This window comes from Lagopus leucura, unplaced genomic scaffold, assembly GCF_019238085.1.
Source record: "Lagopus leucura isolate 7727_CA_CO unplaced genomic scaffold, USGS_WTPT01 Super-Scaffold_100091, whole genome shotgun sequence".
NCBI lineage: Eukaryota > Metazoa > Chordata > Aves > Galliformes > Phasianidae > Lagopus > Lagopus leucura.
The window spans coordinates 164,864-180,748 of NW_024962320.1; the positions used below are offsets into that span (position 1 = coordinate 164,864).

General features: G+C 46.6%; 1 protein-coding gene across 7 annotated transcripts in view; it reads right to left on the minus strand.

Annotated features, from left to right (window-relative positions):
* RFX2 (regulatory factor X2) overlaps positions 1-15,885 on the minus strand; it is a 53,416-nt gene that overhangs the window by 22,326 nt on the left and 15,205 nt on the right. For 2 of the 7 annotated variants that reach the window (XM_042887535.1, XM_042887534.1), the window contains exons 1-5: positions 6,976-7,159; positions 4,836-4,948; positions 2,059-2,148; positions 984-1,060; positions 190-280 (exon numbers count right to left, since the gene is read on the minus strand). In XM_042887535.1, the coding sequence (XP_042743469.1) occupies positions 190-280; positions 984-1,060; positions 2,059-2,148; positions 4,836-4,948; positions 6,976-7,057 (453 nt within the window). In that variant the 5' untranslated portion in view covers positions 7,058-7,159. Of the gene's footprint in view, positions 1-15; positions 281-983; positions 1,061-2,058; positions 2,149-4,835; positions 4,949-6,975; positions 7,167-15,885 lie in introns of those variants that run through there. The other 5 variants (XM_042887531.1, XM_042887529.1, XM_042887530.1 and 2 more) reach the window with 4 other exon arrangements.

Consider the following 15,885-nt stretch of genomic DNA (forward strand, 5'->3'; position numbering starts at 1 on the left):
TGCAGGGCTACATACCGTTGCTGGAGAGGAGCGTGAAGTATGTGACAGAGAATGTCTAGTGTTTTCCATCCCCCCATGAATGAGATAGGCTCCCGAGCTGGAGAGGATCGGACTTCCCCCAATGTCCATGGTGATGCCCACCATGTTGTGAGAGGGAATGGCTGTAGGAGAGGATGCCGCTGTAGTCACCTGAGCTCCACCTCCCTGCGGTTCGAAATAGGAAGCTGCGCTGCTAGGGGCGTAAATCTGAGCTTCGGTGTTGTAGGAGTAGGCGGCTCGTCTGTCAAAGGAACAACAGGGTTAGGATGTGGAGCACGCGCCCATGGAGAGGAGCTTACAGAGCTAATCTGTCAGACAATGGCTTCTGCACCGTGCGCCGTGTTGTAAAAAAGGCCTCGACTCCATTGTCAGAGGGATTTGCTTCAGTGAAATTGAACTCTGCCATAAAAGTCACCTCTGACATCATTAATCTGTCCTGCGAAGCCCTGAAGCAAAGACCCACAGCCCATCCAAGCAGTATGCCTGCACACAGAGCCCTGCGACCACTTTGCAGCTGTCTCAGCCTAAATGTGGAGGCTGAGAGCTGAGAGAGTGGGCAGCAAGACCCAAGCAGGGGCACAAAGAGGGTCCCAGTACAGAGAGGCAAGAGGAAATCTTACAAAGCCCCTTTCTCCCTATAGAAATCATTCTTTGGTTCCTAAGCCTGCCCCAGCTCTCCACTGCAGAGGACTGGGGAGAGGAAAATACCGGATCATTTCATATCAGGGAGAGCAGGAATCGCTGGAGAACACTCCTTCCATGAGGACAACATCTCTGCCTAAAGCCTAGCACCCACACACACAATGCAGCATGCAGAAAAGTTCTTTCCCTTCCACCTTTGAATGGCAGGCAGTGCCAGGAGCAGTGCTGGACTAGGAGAAACCTGGCAGGACCAAACTGCTTAGACCCAGCGTGGAGTGGTGAACAGAGTAAAAGACTCTTACATGGTTCCATTGGTATAAACAGCTTCTCCTTCCACATACTGGACCTGGGATGGATAGACGTGCTGCACGGATTGCACCTGAAACAAGCATCATAAGCCTGAGTTAGAGACATGTCCCTGCCTAGGAACAGCGAGACAAATTACATACTGCATCCTTAACTTTCAACCTTACCTTGACATCTAGGCTTTCTTCAACAAAAAAAGAAAATCACAACAAAAATAAAACCCCCAATTACCACGCTTGGGAATCCCAAGGGACATATTTATTTTAAAAGTTCAAATTAAAATTAGTAAATAAGTAGTTGTTCCATGAGCAGTGGAAACAATGGAGCTGGGTTTCCTCCACACACGTCTGAGGGCTGCTTCTCTGCTGACTAATAAGGGTGAGATCACACTGCAGCCTTTCCTTCAGAGAGGTTGGCAGTGTCCATCTGCATCCCAGCCCACTTTCTTGTTGGTCTGGGAGATATGTGGTTGCCCTCTGTCAAGTTTTTCTGGAACTGAGCAACCAAATAAAAAACTGCTAGAGGAAAAAGTCAAAGGAGTCAGACACACTGTCCACGTGAGGCAGCACCACATATGCTTGGTTTCTTAGGAAACAAGGGCTGCAAAAGGCAAGGTTCAGATAAATAAAAACACTTGCATGATTCTCAGTCACCCAAACTTCCTACGAAGCCACATGCAGCCAGAATATTTGTCTGTGTAACTTAAAAAATAATCCCAAACACTTTCCCTCTAAAAAATTTTTTACAGAGAAGTCCTGCTTACTGAATGGCAATTAAAATCAAACATCAAATCTTCAAACGTATGCAAGACACCTGCTACACTAAAGGTTTTTTCTACACCTTAAATATCTTTAGAGTTTATTGTATTACCAGTCTAAGAAGGAGGGGGAGAGATGGAGAAAGCTGTCTCACCAGGTCTCCGGTTGCACACAGCTCTTTAATTAACACTGTGGATCTTTCAAAGGAGATGTTTGTCACAGAATCTAATACAGAGTGGGACATGAGAGATGGGGAGTGTCCAGTCCTGCTGACACAGAGCCCCTGTGTGGGGTCTCCCTGTGGGGACATTACCTGTTGTGGAACCTGCTGAACTCTGGGAACAGAGATTTGCTGCATCTGCGCTCCTTTGGGAGCAGAGCCTGCTGCTTGCACCAGAACCCTCTGCAAAAAGAAGATATATTAACACACACTTATTTCAGCTTGTTGTCACTCTGTAACACAGGTATGTCAGCTATTCCCTTTCAGAATTTCTGGGAGGCAGGATAACTCCTTACTTGGCATCCCTGTGGTCCCCCATCCCTCCAATGTAATCTGCAGTGACACCAGACTGAACTCAGCACCCAGAACTGGGGAGAAGTGGAGACCTACATCCACAATTTCTGAATTTCTCCATGGAAAATAAAAGAATAACAGAAAGCAGCTGATTGACAGGAAAAGTTCAACAGGAGGCATTCAACAGGAGGAGTTCGGCAGGAGGTTCAGGCGCAGCACAACAAGAACTGTTTCTCACGTGTTCACATCTTCCTCCTAAGATTGCAAAGCTACTTCTTTTATTCCTGCTACACCAAGCCACTTTCTGCCTCCTGTGATATGAAACTACACTCTCCAACAAAGCACAGATGTTATGGCTTCCAAATCTAGGATGGCTCTGCACCTTTAGTGGCTTTAGTGCCACCAAGGGCACAAATCTGACTTGTGCTGCCCTGCAGTGCTCACTCCAGAACACTGTCCTCTACCTTTCCCTTGCCCCCTTGCATTACACTCCACACTCAGTTGGAGGCTGGGCATGTCTTGAAGAGTGCTGAGCACCTTGCAGATCCAGAAAAACAAATGTGGATGGAAAGAAATGATTCAGTGAGGCCCATGGGAACGGAGCCTTGGATACTGGCATGAAAGTAAGAAAGGAAACATTTGAGCCAAATATCTGTATGGCATTTTAAAATGATGAGGACCTTCTCCAAGGAGACAGTCATCCTCTGCAGCTCGAAGCTTTAAAAATACCCAGCAAACTGGGCCAACAGAATAAACAGCTGCAAAACAATCCCGCATGAGTCCTAGAAGAGACCCTGACAATTACTGGCTGTCATATCTCTATTTATGAATTTTAGTCCTCTAATACCCTCCCAGACATGGCCTTAGTAATCAGCCAGAAATTCTGTTCCTGCACAATTACCAGGAATGTGATAATTACACCGTCCCTACATCACCAGCCCCCCATGGAGACCTTCACAAGTCTGGATACATTTGAGATCCTGCAGCTGAGACAGTGATAAGGACACTGACAATTACGCCTGCCATCAGTTTGCCTATTTTATTTCCAAAAGAGGCTGTGACCAAAGGAACATTAAAAGCCCTTTTTCAAGTCAGACCTTGGCAATGCCAACTGCCTCCAACTCTCACTGAGAATTGTTCCTTTCTCCTACTTCTCATTCATTCTCTGTCTTTGCTTTTACCAAATGACACATCTCTTCTCCTTTGGCACAGCTGCCCAACTCAGCTACTTCTGTAATTCAGCACCATCTGCCCGTTACCCCTATCAGCTTCCAACCAAAATAATTAATCATCCCCAACCTGTAAGATGAGGCCATCCTGTTCGTAGAGCCTTCTCTCACACTGAAAGTTAGACCATTGATCAACAAAACCACAGGCTTCAGCCTCACACCACTCCTGCTGCCAGTAGTTCATTCCTAGTGTTTCCTTTGTCCTGCAGGTGGGAGGGGGAGGCTCTCCGGATGTTCTTGCTCCAAGCTTTCTTCCAAGTTCCTCTGGGTTTTCCTTAATCCATGGAGTTCCACTCAATATGCCGTGTCATTACAACAGCACTAGGAAAGGCTGGATGGGTAATTTCATGATCCAAAGCCAGCAGGTTTTCTAAACTTCGTTAACGTTGTCACAGTCAAATTCACACTACGGACTGATAATCCCTAAGATACTTGATGCTACTGTCCAGCATTCACACCATTATCATACAAATGAGAAACAACATCTGGATAAATGCTGGGAAGGCTGCAGGAAGACAGAGGGCTGGCCAAATGCCGAGTTGCACGATGTGGATGCCCACGTCCTAATGGACAAAGTGCTCCTAACAATTCACTATTTTTAATTGTCACTTCCCATCAGCATCCAATGGCAGCTACTTCTGCTCACTTGGGAGTTGGAGAGAAGGGTGTAGCTCAGCTACACCCACCCATTCTCTTATCCCTTCAGCTTCCTTAAGTGTGATGGAAAGTTCTTCTGACAGTTCCCCAAATGGCACAAAAAGGAACTACAGTGATACTTAACACTTCCCGTTTTGTACTAGGTAGGTTTCATTCATCAATTAATTCATCTCTCCTATCAGGAGACCTTCCAAGAGCATTGTATTCATGCAAATACATCACGAATATCTCCCCTCTCCCTAATTCAACATGTTAGGATCCACCCACAAAAGGAAGAGGCTTCCTTCTGACTCCTCCACCCACACCTGCTTAGCATTCCCCCTCTCTTTTTCTCTTGATCTTGGTAACTTTTCTGCTAGAGATGTCTTTAAGGATAGTTTCATTTTCTGCTGCTTTTACTGACACAACAAATGACAGCAAGATATTATACTGAGAAAACATCAAACTGCCACAAAGTGAGTTCCTTAGGTAGCTAAGATAAAAATCTAAATTCCGGGGTTTAAAAGCAGTGCTAACACAGCTAAGTATCTCTGGTCTCCATCAACACAATCTCCAAGCAGTTTCTCACCACTGCCTCAACAAAGTGATCAACAAACTCTTTCCCCAAATAAGATCCTGGATTAAAATACATCTACTGGTAGAATTGGTCCCTTCTCCATGGAAACGGCGTTCCAGCTGTGCACACATTACCTGCTGTGAGGCTGGCACTGGCTGCACCACTGGAGCTTGGGCTGATGCAGAAGGATGAAGTGTCACGGAAGCTGCCGAGTCTGATCCACCCTCTGAACTCTGCATGCTCACTGCTGGAGAGAGCAGAAGGGACATCAGCATAGGAAGCACTGTTACACTCACTCACCATAGCCAGAAGATTCAGGAACCGGCATCTAAATGGAGCAAAATCCCAGTGGAAGACCCAGGGGGAGTGATAGGAAGGAAGGTAGCTACCTTCCTACACACAGGGCTCTTTTTAGTCTTGGATCTAATTTTAATGCGGTATTATATTAAGAAAAAAGAAAGTTGCACAATTGTTCCGCAGAAAGGGGAGGGAAAGAACAGAAAATGCACTTCTAAATATAACAAAAAAGTGGCATTGGAAAATTATTGTGTCATAGCGAGGGATAACTACAGATCTGTAAGAGTAAGAGTATATTTTTAAAGCCATTTATTCTTCCCTTCTGCTTGATCATGGTTACTGTAAAATCTGTATTGCAGTATCTGCCTGGGGTTGCATTCTGAAAGTGGGGTGTCCAATTGGGGCGTTCAGTCACAGCCAGTGATCAAACACGGATGCAGAGAACAAGCAGAGGCTGGGTGCCATTCCAAACCTCCAAGGAACACCTCTGCCCTCAGCCATGTCCCACATCACTTCATCCTCTCCACATCCCCCAAAGCAGGACCATCACCCTCCTGCCCTGTGTGCTGCCCACCGTAAGGGAACCGCTGTGAAAGTTCCCATTTAAAATGCTTTCGAGATGTTTCTGCCATCACTTCTGAACCAACAAATTCAGAAACATCCACATTTTGAGCAGTCGTTTCTCCTTCCTCAGTCTTGCTGCTGTGTGCTGCACAGCCTCCGAACAACGGGGTGGAATCCTTTCAGTTTTATTTTCCTGCTCCTCTCAGTATTTGAACTTCTCCTTCAGCTTTGTGCAATTGAATAAGCGAAAGGGACAACGAGAAGTTTAGGGGCACTCTGGACATTGCTGTTGGTAGCAAAAAGAAATTTAAGAATGGTTCTGACAGGGGCAGATGTTGGCATTTCAGGTCTGCAGAAAGGTCTCAAGTATGGCTGCAAGAATCACACTTGTGTGCACTTTTCTGATAGCTCAGAATTACCAGCGCCTCAGCCCTGCTGATACTTTGTCTTCTGGCTTCCCCCAGTGACCAAACGAGAGCAGAGAGAGGCAGAAGACGAACTGTCTGCTGCCAAAAGAAATCATCACCATTAGTTTCAGATTTGTTACAAAACACAGGCTCTGTTACTGATGACAACAAAGCCAGACACAAAGAATCCAATGGCATCTGCAGCTGTACTCCCAGACAAGGTGGACAGACACAGGAGTGCTGGACCCCAAAACACATGTGCAGAACTTACTCTTATTTTGTTCATTAGTAAAACATCCTGCATAGAGAATAATTCATTTCCTACTGAAGCCATCCTGTACTTCCTGAGAACTGCAGAGACAGAACCGTGTATGCCATCTGCTAGCAGTAATTTCTGCTGCTGAGATGCTGACAGTATCAACAGAATTCCTGCACTCCAAGCAACCACTGCACGATACCCCACATCTCCATCCACATCCCAAAGACAGCTACCAAAGGAGCAATGGGAACAGCTTTCTAACAGGAAGGGAAGCATGTCCCAGGCCTTTTCACCCTCCTTCCTGGAAGTTGGACATGCACAGCATGGAACACACTCGTGATGGGTGCTCGGTGTTGGGGCACAGCCCCAATTAGAAGCCAGTTCTGCCACCTGTCTGAAGCCTGTGCCTGGGAAAGGATCCTTGCAGGAAGTTTTGCAGACCTGCTCCTGACAGTCTTGGTAGCTCAGAAGCTGCCCTGTCATTTCCCCACAGCTCGAGATTTGGTCCCTGTTGGCTGCAGCTGTCCCAGCAAAAGTAACCAACAGAGCTGGAAAAGGTGTCTGGTGCCTCCCAACAGCTGATGGCAGCATAGCAGCCTGGCAGCCCCTTGGGCCAGTGAGTCTGTACAGATGGAGAAACAAATCAGCACTGAACAAAGCCACCAGTGGGTCACAGAGAAGAACGGCAACCACAGCCAACTCCCAATGCTCCAGAGCTCCAGAGCTAAGAGCAAAACCACAACTTAGTTATTTCTCCAGTTAGCAGACGGAATCTGACCCTGCAGAAGGAATAAAAGTGCAGTGAGAGAGGCCCCGTGAAACTGTGCATTTCAGGTTCAGACAAGTCTCAAAGCTGCTCAACCTGACGGTGACATCACGCATGGCATCACAGCAGCGGCTGCAGGAGGCGGTGCAGAAATCTGGATTCTACGTTGCATCATCGCTGAATGAATCAGGCTGCAGGGCTGCTGGGCTCTGGAAACCTTCTGTTTACACCCCAGCTATCTCGGTATCCAAGCAAACAGCAGTGACAGGAAAGGAAATACAGAAAAAGCTAATAACTTCTGGGTGCTATTTCTGGTCCTGCCACCAACTCGCTCTGTGACCTTGAGCAGGATGCTTCCCCTTTCCTATGCTTCAGTTTTCCCACTCCTAAAAAAGCGATCCTGCTCCCCTCTGTAAGGTGTTTTTCAAGCACTGGCCTCAGAGAGCTGTCAAAGACTGAATGTGTTTGAGAAAGACAAGTAGTCATGCTGCAAGCCTGGGGCTCGATAAAACTCCAATTGTTGCTGCTTCATTCATAAATCTCATGGCCTTCATGTAAATAGCCTTGCCTTTGTTAATCTGTCCTGCCCAAACCAGCTCCAAAACGCTGGGAAAACAGAGATAAGGGAGCACTTTGCAATGTTTTCCACATTCTGGTTTGTAGTGAGGGGCATCCAGAAGCTTTGTCCTGCAGCTGGGGTGGAAGCCACCTCCCAGAAGGAGCCACAGGATGGGAGCCCAGCACCCAGCACTGCGGGGTCCCAGCAGCCAGGGTTCAACAGAACACAGAGGTGAAGAAGAGCTCCAAGTATTTTTCCACGGAACACTTTAATATAAACTATCAGCTCCTGGACGCTCAAACAAAAGAGCTTCACTGCTAAATGCTGAGACCTCAATTGTCTTAATAACCGCTGCTGATTAGAGCCAGAGCAGGGAGCCTGCCCCAGAGAAAGTATTCGGATTGTTTCCCTTTGCTGCTCTGCTCCTCATTCAGGGCTACAGCCCTACAGCTGCCCACATTTAATAGGACAGGGTGCAAGTGCTGCTCCTCCTGGCCACCCCTCCCTTACTTTCACTGCATGTAAGAGCAGCCTTACTGAAGGCAGGAAGTCCTGGAGTGGGACTGGCACACTGGTGTGATTCTCACGGGTGCAAGCAGTGTGTGAGGTGCACGGATGGCATCTAGGTCTTGCATTTACACAGCTACATTTTTAAGGTGATAATGTAAAACACAGGAGCTACCTACCCTACACCAGCACACAGTGAGTGCCTTTTTTTAATCCAGAATAATGGTTCAAGCATCCCAGTGTTGCTTTGAGAATACTAACATGGCTTGTTTCAGTGATTTACATGCTCAGTGGAAGGCAAAACATATTGTGAACCATTTTACAGTGGGGAAAAATTGAATTTGCTTTTCAAAGCTTACTTGGTCATCCTTTGATCTTATTTAAACTCTTTACATTCTTTTATTACATCTTTATTATATTTTTTTCCTGGCAGAATTTTTGAAATGGAATACAATACCAGGGCAGAAAGGAGGGGAAGCAAAATGTCTCGGATGAGGTTGTTCTTGTTTGTTGTCTTTAATAAAAACAGTCACCAGTTCTACCTCTGGGACAAATTCTCAGCCATTTATTGTTAAGTTTTACAGTGAACCTCAGCAGATGCCAATGCCTCTGTTGGGTGGTTCTACTGACTGCAATCACCATTAGAGAATGGGCTTAGCACTGCCCCTCCATGGAGATTTCTGGACTTTAAATATGGGGCATAAAAATCCACCAGGAAAATAACTGCCTCAAAGCACAGGAATCACTAGTAAACCTAAGACTGAAGGACATCCTTCATGTCTTACATTTCAAATGAAGGCAGAAAGAGAAAAGTTCATTTTTCCAGGCAAACCTGCTATCATCATGTCTTCTTTATTTCTGATGCCACGCTCATTAAACAGGAAGCAAATGCCAAGTGCATTAGCTCTCCAGCTAAAGAAGGGATCCTGCGTTCTCAGCCGCCACCTGCCCATGTTGTCAGACACATCCTATAGCAGGGACTGAAGATAAAAACCGAAATCAGAAGGCAGGCAGCCATGGGAACAGAGATGAGCTTGGCTGCATCGAAACACACAACTAAAATGAAGTGCAGGTAGAGGCAACAGAACGGTGGGAAGCCTGAAGAGCCAGATGTGATTGCTACAGGAATTTATAGTAAACTTCACCCAAAATGAATGCACTGGGTAATCTTTGTGCTTCCTTAATATTACCATTAGTTAATGAGATCTGCAGTACCCAACAGCCAGGATGCTGAACTGAGCCCAGTTTCTGCTCCAAGATTTCTTTTGGTTTGCTGGACTTCAGGCTGACCAAGGGGTAAAACAACCAGGGAATCAGAAGCAGTCACTTTTCCATGTACAGGATGGTGATACAGCTCTGAGATTTTTATGGAAATCCCATAATAGTTGGTGCTTTAGCAAAAATCCCAACATGGGAAACACTTAGCAACAGGAAAGTTGTAGTTTAATTAGAAGAAATGAACAGTTTCTTACCCATAGCATTGACTTGCTGGATCAAAATTCAAGTCCAGGTTTCTGGGTTTTTTTCTGTTTGGTTGATTTTGTACATTTTCTGCATACTTTGAAGGGAAGGATTACAATTTAAAAGAGTTATTTGCTTTCTGGAACTTTTTTCAGGTTTAGCTGGCATGGAGCTTGAATAAATAGGAAAAACAGAATGGCAATAACTGGATTCAGAAGAAATAAAAACATTATTTAACCACCAAGCTCTACACAAGCTCTAAAGGTATTTACTCCCCCGTTTACCTACCAACTTGTCTCTAGACAAAGGATGTAGGGTTTCTGCTTTTACAGATTCACTACTGAGGACCCTCAATAAACTCAGAAGCATTCAAAAATGATAAAAGGAACACAGAAAAGAGCAGATCTTCACTTTCTGTTCTAGCAGATGAACACCAACTCTTGATTTTATCTACCACCTTCTATGTTACATTTACTTTATTTGAGGTTTTCTTCAGGATTTTCCATTTCTCTCAGCATTTTTTGCTTAGTCTCTGTTTAATAATTTGCTCTGAAAAGCCATTAGCTGTGTTTTAACTACAGCACAGAAAGGAACTGTCTTTATTTGGAAAACAACATTTTTATACCACATGAATAAAAACGTGACCCCATGAATGATACCAGCACAGAGCAGAATCAAGGCAAATCCTTGTACCAAACCCAGCTCGCTTCCTGCCCCCACGCATCCTTTATTCCTGCAGTGCTTGCCTCCAAAGGATGATATCTCCAAGAAATAACAGGCGTTTCCCCAAAATCCCTATCAGGAAAATATTTTATTTTCCCATTGCCCATTAAACTCAGGGCTGGAGGAACTGTGGGCTGCTGCCACGCGGCTCTGAGGACGTGGACAGGCATGTCTCAATGCCTGCACCCAGCATTCTGCTTCAGGAAAGTGGAGTTCCAAGGCTGTGAAACCAACCGAAACAGATCACCAAGGGGTGGTTGTGCCCATGGTTGGGATTAAAGCTATCACCTTCACGCACTACAGCAAACACTCAGGGGTGAAGCTCCCAGCACAGTTGTTAGTATTGAGTACCCCTCGTTTGGGCTGGAAGGGACCCCCCAGCACCCTCCCCCCCAATCCCACTCCCTGCCATGAGCCAGTTAATCCTCCCAGCTCAAGCTGCCCAGGGCCCAATCCATGGCCTTGGGCCTCCAGGGATGGGGCACCCATGGCTCTCAGCAGCAGTGCCAGGTCCTCACCACCCTCCGAGTTTCCTCCTCACATCCAACCTAAATCTCCCCTTTTTTTGGTTTAAAGCCATTCCCCTCATCCTACTGCTATCAGACCCTGTAAAAAGTTGGTCTCTCTTCTTTTCATAAGTTCCCTCTAAGACCTCCAGACATTATATCCAAAGGAAGGCCGTTCCTTATCCAAAATATTATATAACCAGAAAATGTATACCAGCTCCACTTTGGAGAGCCACAGTATTTCCTTCCTCCCTTTTAGCTGCTCTGGGAGCTGTGGAAGATCCTTTCTGCTCAGCGTTCAGAGGAGCAGTTAGGGCTGCACAGAGAAGGGCAGTGAGATTGCCACGAGCAATGATGTTCTCCTTCTTCCATTTGTGTTCCACAGGATGGGAGAGCCCTGCCAAACTCAGCAGTAAAATGGGGCAAAGCTTGGGGCATCCCTGGCTCTGAGCACGAATGTGCCCTTGTCACCTCGAGTAACACAGTGAGTATTCCAGATAAACAGGAGCTGGCACTTGAGCAGCCTCATCTGAACTGCGTGTCATAACCTTTAGCCTTTTAATAAGCAGTGCTAAGTGGAGGGGATGGAAAAGGGAAGGCAAATATGACAAGGAACTTGATAATAAGCCGATTCTGGAAAGGCTGGTTATTAAATTGCTTCAAAATGATATGAACAGAGAAGGCACCAGAGCCTTCCACTGATTAGGTTAAATTAATTTAAAACAGAAGCAACCGCTGCTTGTCTAAGAGCTCTAGTTACCTGGAAACCCAGATAAATCCAAAACACGAGTTTTGAGGGCAGCAGCAGTATGGCTGTTTTTTCAGAAACACGGTCCTCATGGAAAAATACAAATTTGGAAACAGCTTTTATTAGCAGTAGTTAATAATATACTGTTATATAAATATAAACACAGTCTTCAATTGGATTTCATGGAATCAGTCATGTCATATATATATACAGACATATATACATAACTGTTGCATAACAGCAGCTCAGTAACCTTTGCTGTTTCTTTAAAAGTGACTTTCAGTGGCAGGAGAGAGCTGGGAACATCTCAGTGCTGGCTGCTCGAGTGGAGTTTCCTTAAGAGCCAGCTGAGATGGAGCAGCAGAGCTGTGATGGGTTAATGCTGCTGGGAACAGCCTGATTACAAATCTCGTGTGCTCAGAGCTCAGACCTGAGCACCTGCAAAAGAACTCAGTGGTTCCCCCCCCATCCATAAGACTGTCCCTTTTTCGTTTTAGCCCAATGACTTTAACACTCTCTGGGTGTCAAAAGTGGGATTGGAATCCCCCAGGCCTGAACGCATCCCTTCTGATGTGTAGGAACAGGGAGGCCAGCACCATCCCATTCACTGCTGTGCTGCATTCCACCCCCCAGAACCTTACCTGTGACAGCCCCAGATGCTTGTTCTTAAGGAAAAGTTCCACAGCTCCAGGTTATCAGACTGGCAAAGCCCTGACAAGAAGTGCTTGAAAGTTCTTGCATCTTTTCTATGAGCTAGCTAAATCTTGACTTCAGAAAAGTTTTGCTATAGCCATGGAAAACAGTGCTACCCAAGAGAATTGTGGAGATTGCTGGGCAGTCAGGAGGCTTTCACATCTGGAAGGAGGAAAAAAAGGTCACACACTGAACTCTGTTCCACACCGTGGCCTTTTGGGTACCACCTGCAACATGTGCAGTGAACACGTGGTAAAGCAAGCACAAGTTCTGGGCCCCAATTCATCATCTTCCCACATTTTTAATATGTGCACTGAAGGATTTCCCAGAGCTGTAGTTCAACAGGGGAAGTGCAGCCTATCAGGCAATACTCTGGCACAACATTGTGAAGGCTGCTCTCTAGGACAAACCTTCCAAGTGCTGTTTTGGACCATAACCCCATCCCAGCTGCTCCCAGGCTGCCCTCAGTACCTGGATGCATTCGTGCTGTCCATTAGTCCCTTTGAGGACTGGATATTGCGATGTGTCTCACAGGATGTGCTTCTGTAGGATCCACTTTTATAGCTGTGGCAGAAAACTATGGAAGACGTCCCTTATTTTAAATGAACTCCAAGTGAATCTGAACCTACATGTCCTTCGTTCACTTGCTTAGCCTACAGAATCCTTCAGAAGGTCTCAAGGCTGGCCACCCTTCTGACACATCAAGGCTGAAGTAGGAGATGTGCTGCAGTACTTTGTTTAGAAATGGGGCAGCAGCAGCTGTTCCCATCATGCCCATCTGGTAAGCAGGAGTGACCACTGCCAACGCAGCCCAATATTGCTATTTATTTACATAGCACCACTCTCGAGCGTTACGATGCTTAACAAAGTTAAGCAGAACAAGCCACAAACATAAACTGTGGCCATTCAGAAAAGAGACGACTTGAAATCAGATTTTAAAGCAGCTGAACTTAGGGGAGAGCTTTCACCATGTGGTGCACAAAAACATGGCACAAGGAAGTAGTTTAAGAAGCCAGAAAGAAGTTGGGCAAGGAGAGGAAACAAAAGCAGTCAAGACTTCATCCTGACCCAGCTCTGACTGCAGCATCTCTCCATCCATGCACAAGATGCTTTGACACGCTGTGCTGGGGGCTGGTGTTACTGGGGCAGAGCACTGCAGTGGGCTGAGCTCTGCTCCTGCCCTGCAGAAAAGAGGTCTCACCCTCTGTGCAGTGCCCTGTGCCAGGGTGAAACCTCACATGGAACAAGGAGGACACAAGGCTGCCAATGAGCCTCTGGGGCAAGCTCTTCTTGGGAGATGGGGTTTGCTTGTCGTTAATTCTCCTCATGCACATACAGTAAAATAGCTGCATGTTCAAAACCCACATTGGCCATGTGCATTTGGGAGGCACAGGCTCTTATGGCAGAGGGGTCCTGAACCCCCAGCTTCTGCCAGCTCATTCACTGCAGCATTCTGTGCATGTTATTGCAGCTCAGGGACAAACAGCTGCGTTCCACAGCAGTGCGCTGCTAGCAGTGAGAGGGAGAAAGAGCTGGGCTTTGTCCTATAGACATTTACTGTCCATACAGCTATTGACAAGTGTTCTGCAGACTAAACATGACCCCCCAAGATTGAAGCCACAAGCTGTCTAAAACCACAATTCTTGGAAAAGCTAAGAAAAGGGGAGGCTGCTTCAGATTCCCTAAAGAAAACATTTAGGAATACGTACTGGAATACAGTGCACTTGGAGAATGGCACGGCTGTATTTTTGGTGAGGACAAGAATAGGACAGAATGCATTCAAGTTGAAAGGGAGAAGATAAAGTCTTCAGTGCATGCTGGCCTAGCAGTTTGTACTATGCAGCAATCATGTCCACAAAGCAAAAAACCACTGTCTGTTACCAAATGAGGAATAACTGAGTTATAACTTGATCCAACTGAGGAATCCCAGCAGGCAGTGCTTTTGGCCGGGAGATTTGAGTGGGTGGCTTCCCAACAGCCTCCCCAGCCCCCAGCTGCCTCTGCCTGCCCCGAGAGGGGCTCAGATAGCACCGGTCCTGCTCTGTTCTGCCCATCTGCAGCATAAAGCTTCGGTTTTAAAAGCACACCCCGAGCGCTGCACTGTAGATCAAGCTGAGAGATTTGAGGCCCTGCGAAACCCTATGAGGGGGGAAGCAAGACGGTTAGATTTCACTCAAGTCCTGAGAACACTTCTGGGTGCTATGGGGGGAGCTGCAGCCCCACTTCAGCTCCACAAAACAGGAGAAAACGCAGGGGCTGCACGGCTGCAGCAAAAGTACGGGATGCACGGCTTGCATGGGAGGAGCAGCCGGCAGATGTTGGGTGACGAAGCGGGCAGGGCGATGTTTGGGGAGCAACACGGGTTGCTAGAGGAGACGGAGCCCGCAGCGGCGGCCGGGCCGCGTTGCTGTGCGACGCAGGGAACACTTCCCAAACCAAACAGTGCCAGCCCCACCGGCCCCAGCGCGCGCCGCCAGCGCACTAAATATGTCAGCGGGTATTTTCAGCAGCCCGGGGAGGATCGACAAATAATGTCTTTGCTATAGTAACTGAGCGGGGGGGCTGCAGGGTGTGGGGTGTTGTGGGTTTTTCTTTCATTTCTTTTCTTTTCTTCTTTTTTTTTTTTTTTTTTTAAATTGTTATTACAGAATAAATGGATTGAGAGCCCTGCAGTGGAAACGCACGGAAAAGGAGCTTTTTTGAAAACCTTTTTTGATTTGTTTTCTCAAATATTATTAAGTTCTTTTAAAGAGAGTGATCACCGCTCGGTCACCACGCCGTGACTCCTGCTCTCTGCCCGGTGAAGCCCTGCACAGCACTGCACAGACACCACCCCCAACCGCAGCCCCTTCTCCAACTTCTTTTCACTTATTTGTAGATACCTGAACATTTCCCAGCAGAGGTTTCAGTCCCTTTAGAGCAGGTTTGCTTTTCCTTGTGGTACCTGGGGAGCCCAGGCTGCAGGTGGGACATCGGTGTTCAGGAAGCAGTGTGCTTTTTGGGTGTCCTCTGCTTGATGGAGAGGAAAAACTCACCAGCAAGATGTTTTCTTCTAAATTCATGAACAGGGGAAGTTGATTAAATAAATTAACTAAATAATAAGTAAATTAACTATTTCCCTTCTTTTTGAGGCAATGAACCATAAGCAAAGATTTACAAAATCTCACAGGATTTTAAGGGAGAGCTGTCTCTCTATGGAAGTGAAGAATAGAGGCTGGCTTCTATTGGGCTGGTGGAAACGGGCCATTGTCCTGGGCACAGCGGTACAATCCAAAACATAAAAGTTCTGCTGTGCTTGCTAATCATCACTAAGGCCATACGCTGCTGTCACAAGCTTGCTAATTCAATAGGAACAGAGTTTGGGCAGAATGTATCCCTTTAACCTTCAAATCTCAGCTTAGGCACTGACATCCCATCAGCTCACCTTCACAGCACCTACCAGCAAGGCTCATCACTGCAGCTGGTGGCTTCCAAGCGCAGGGTGCTCTCAGCATTCCTTCTGGAGCACGTTCATTTGTCTGCTCCTGGCACGGCCTTCCAGGGCACCGCAACAGCACTGCACTATGGCACTCACCTCGCCAAGGCAGATGCCATGAAAATCTGAAATCACTCAACCACTAGATCTCAAAAAGTCACAGTATAGGGTACGTTTTACATGAGGTGTTTCAACAGCTCTGTTCTTTATTTAAAGATT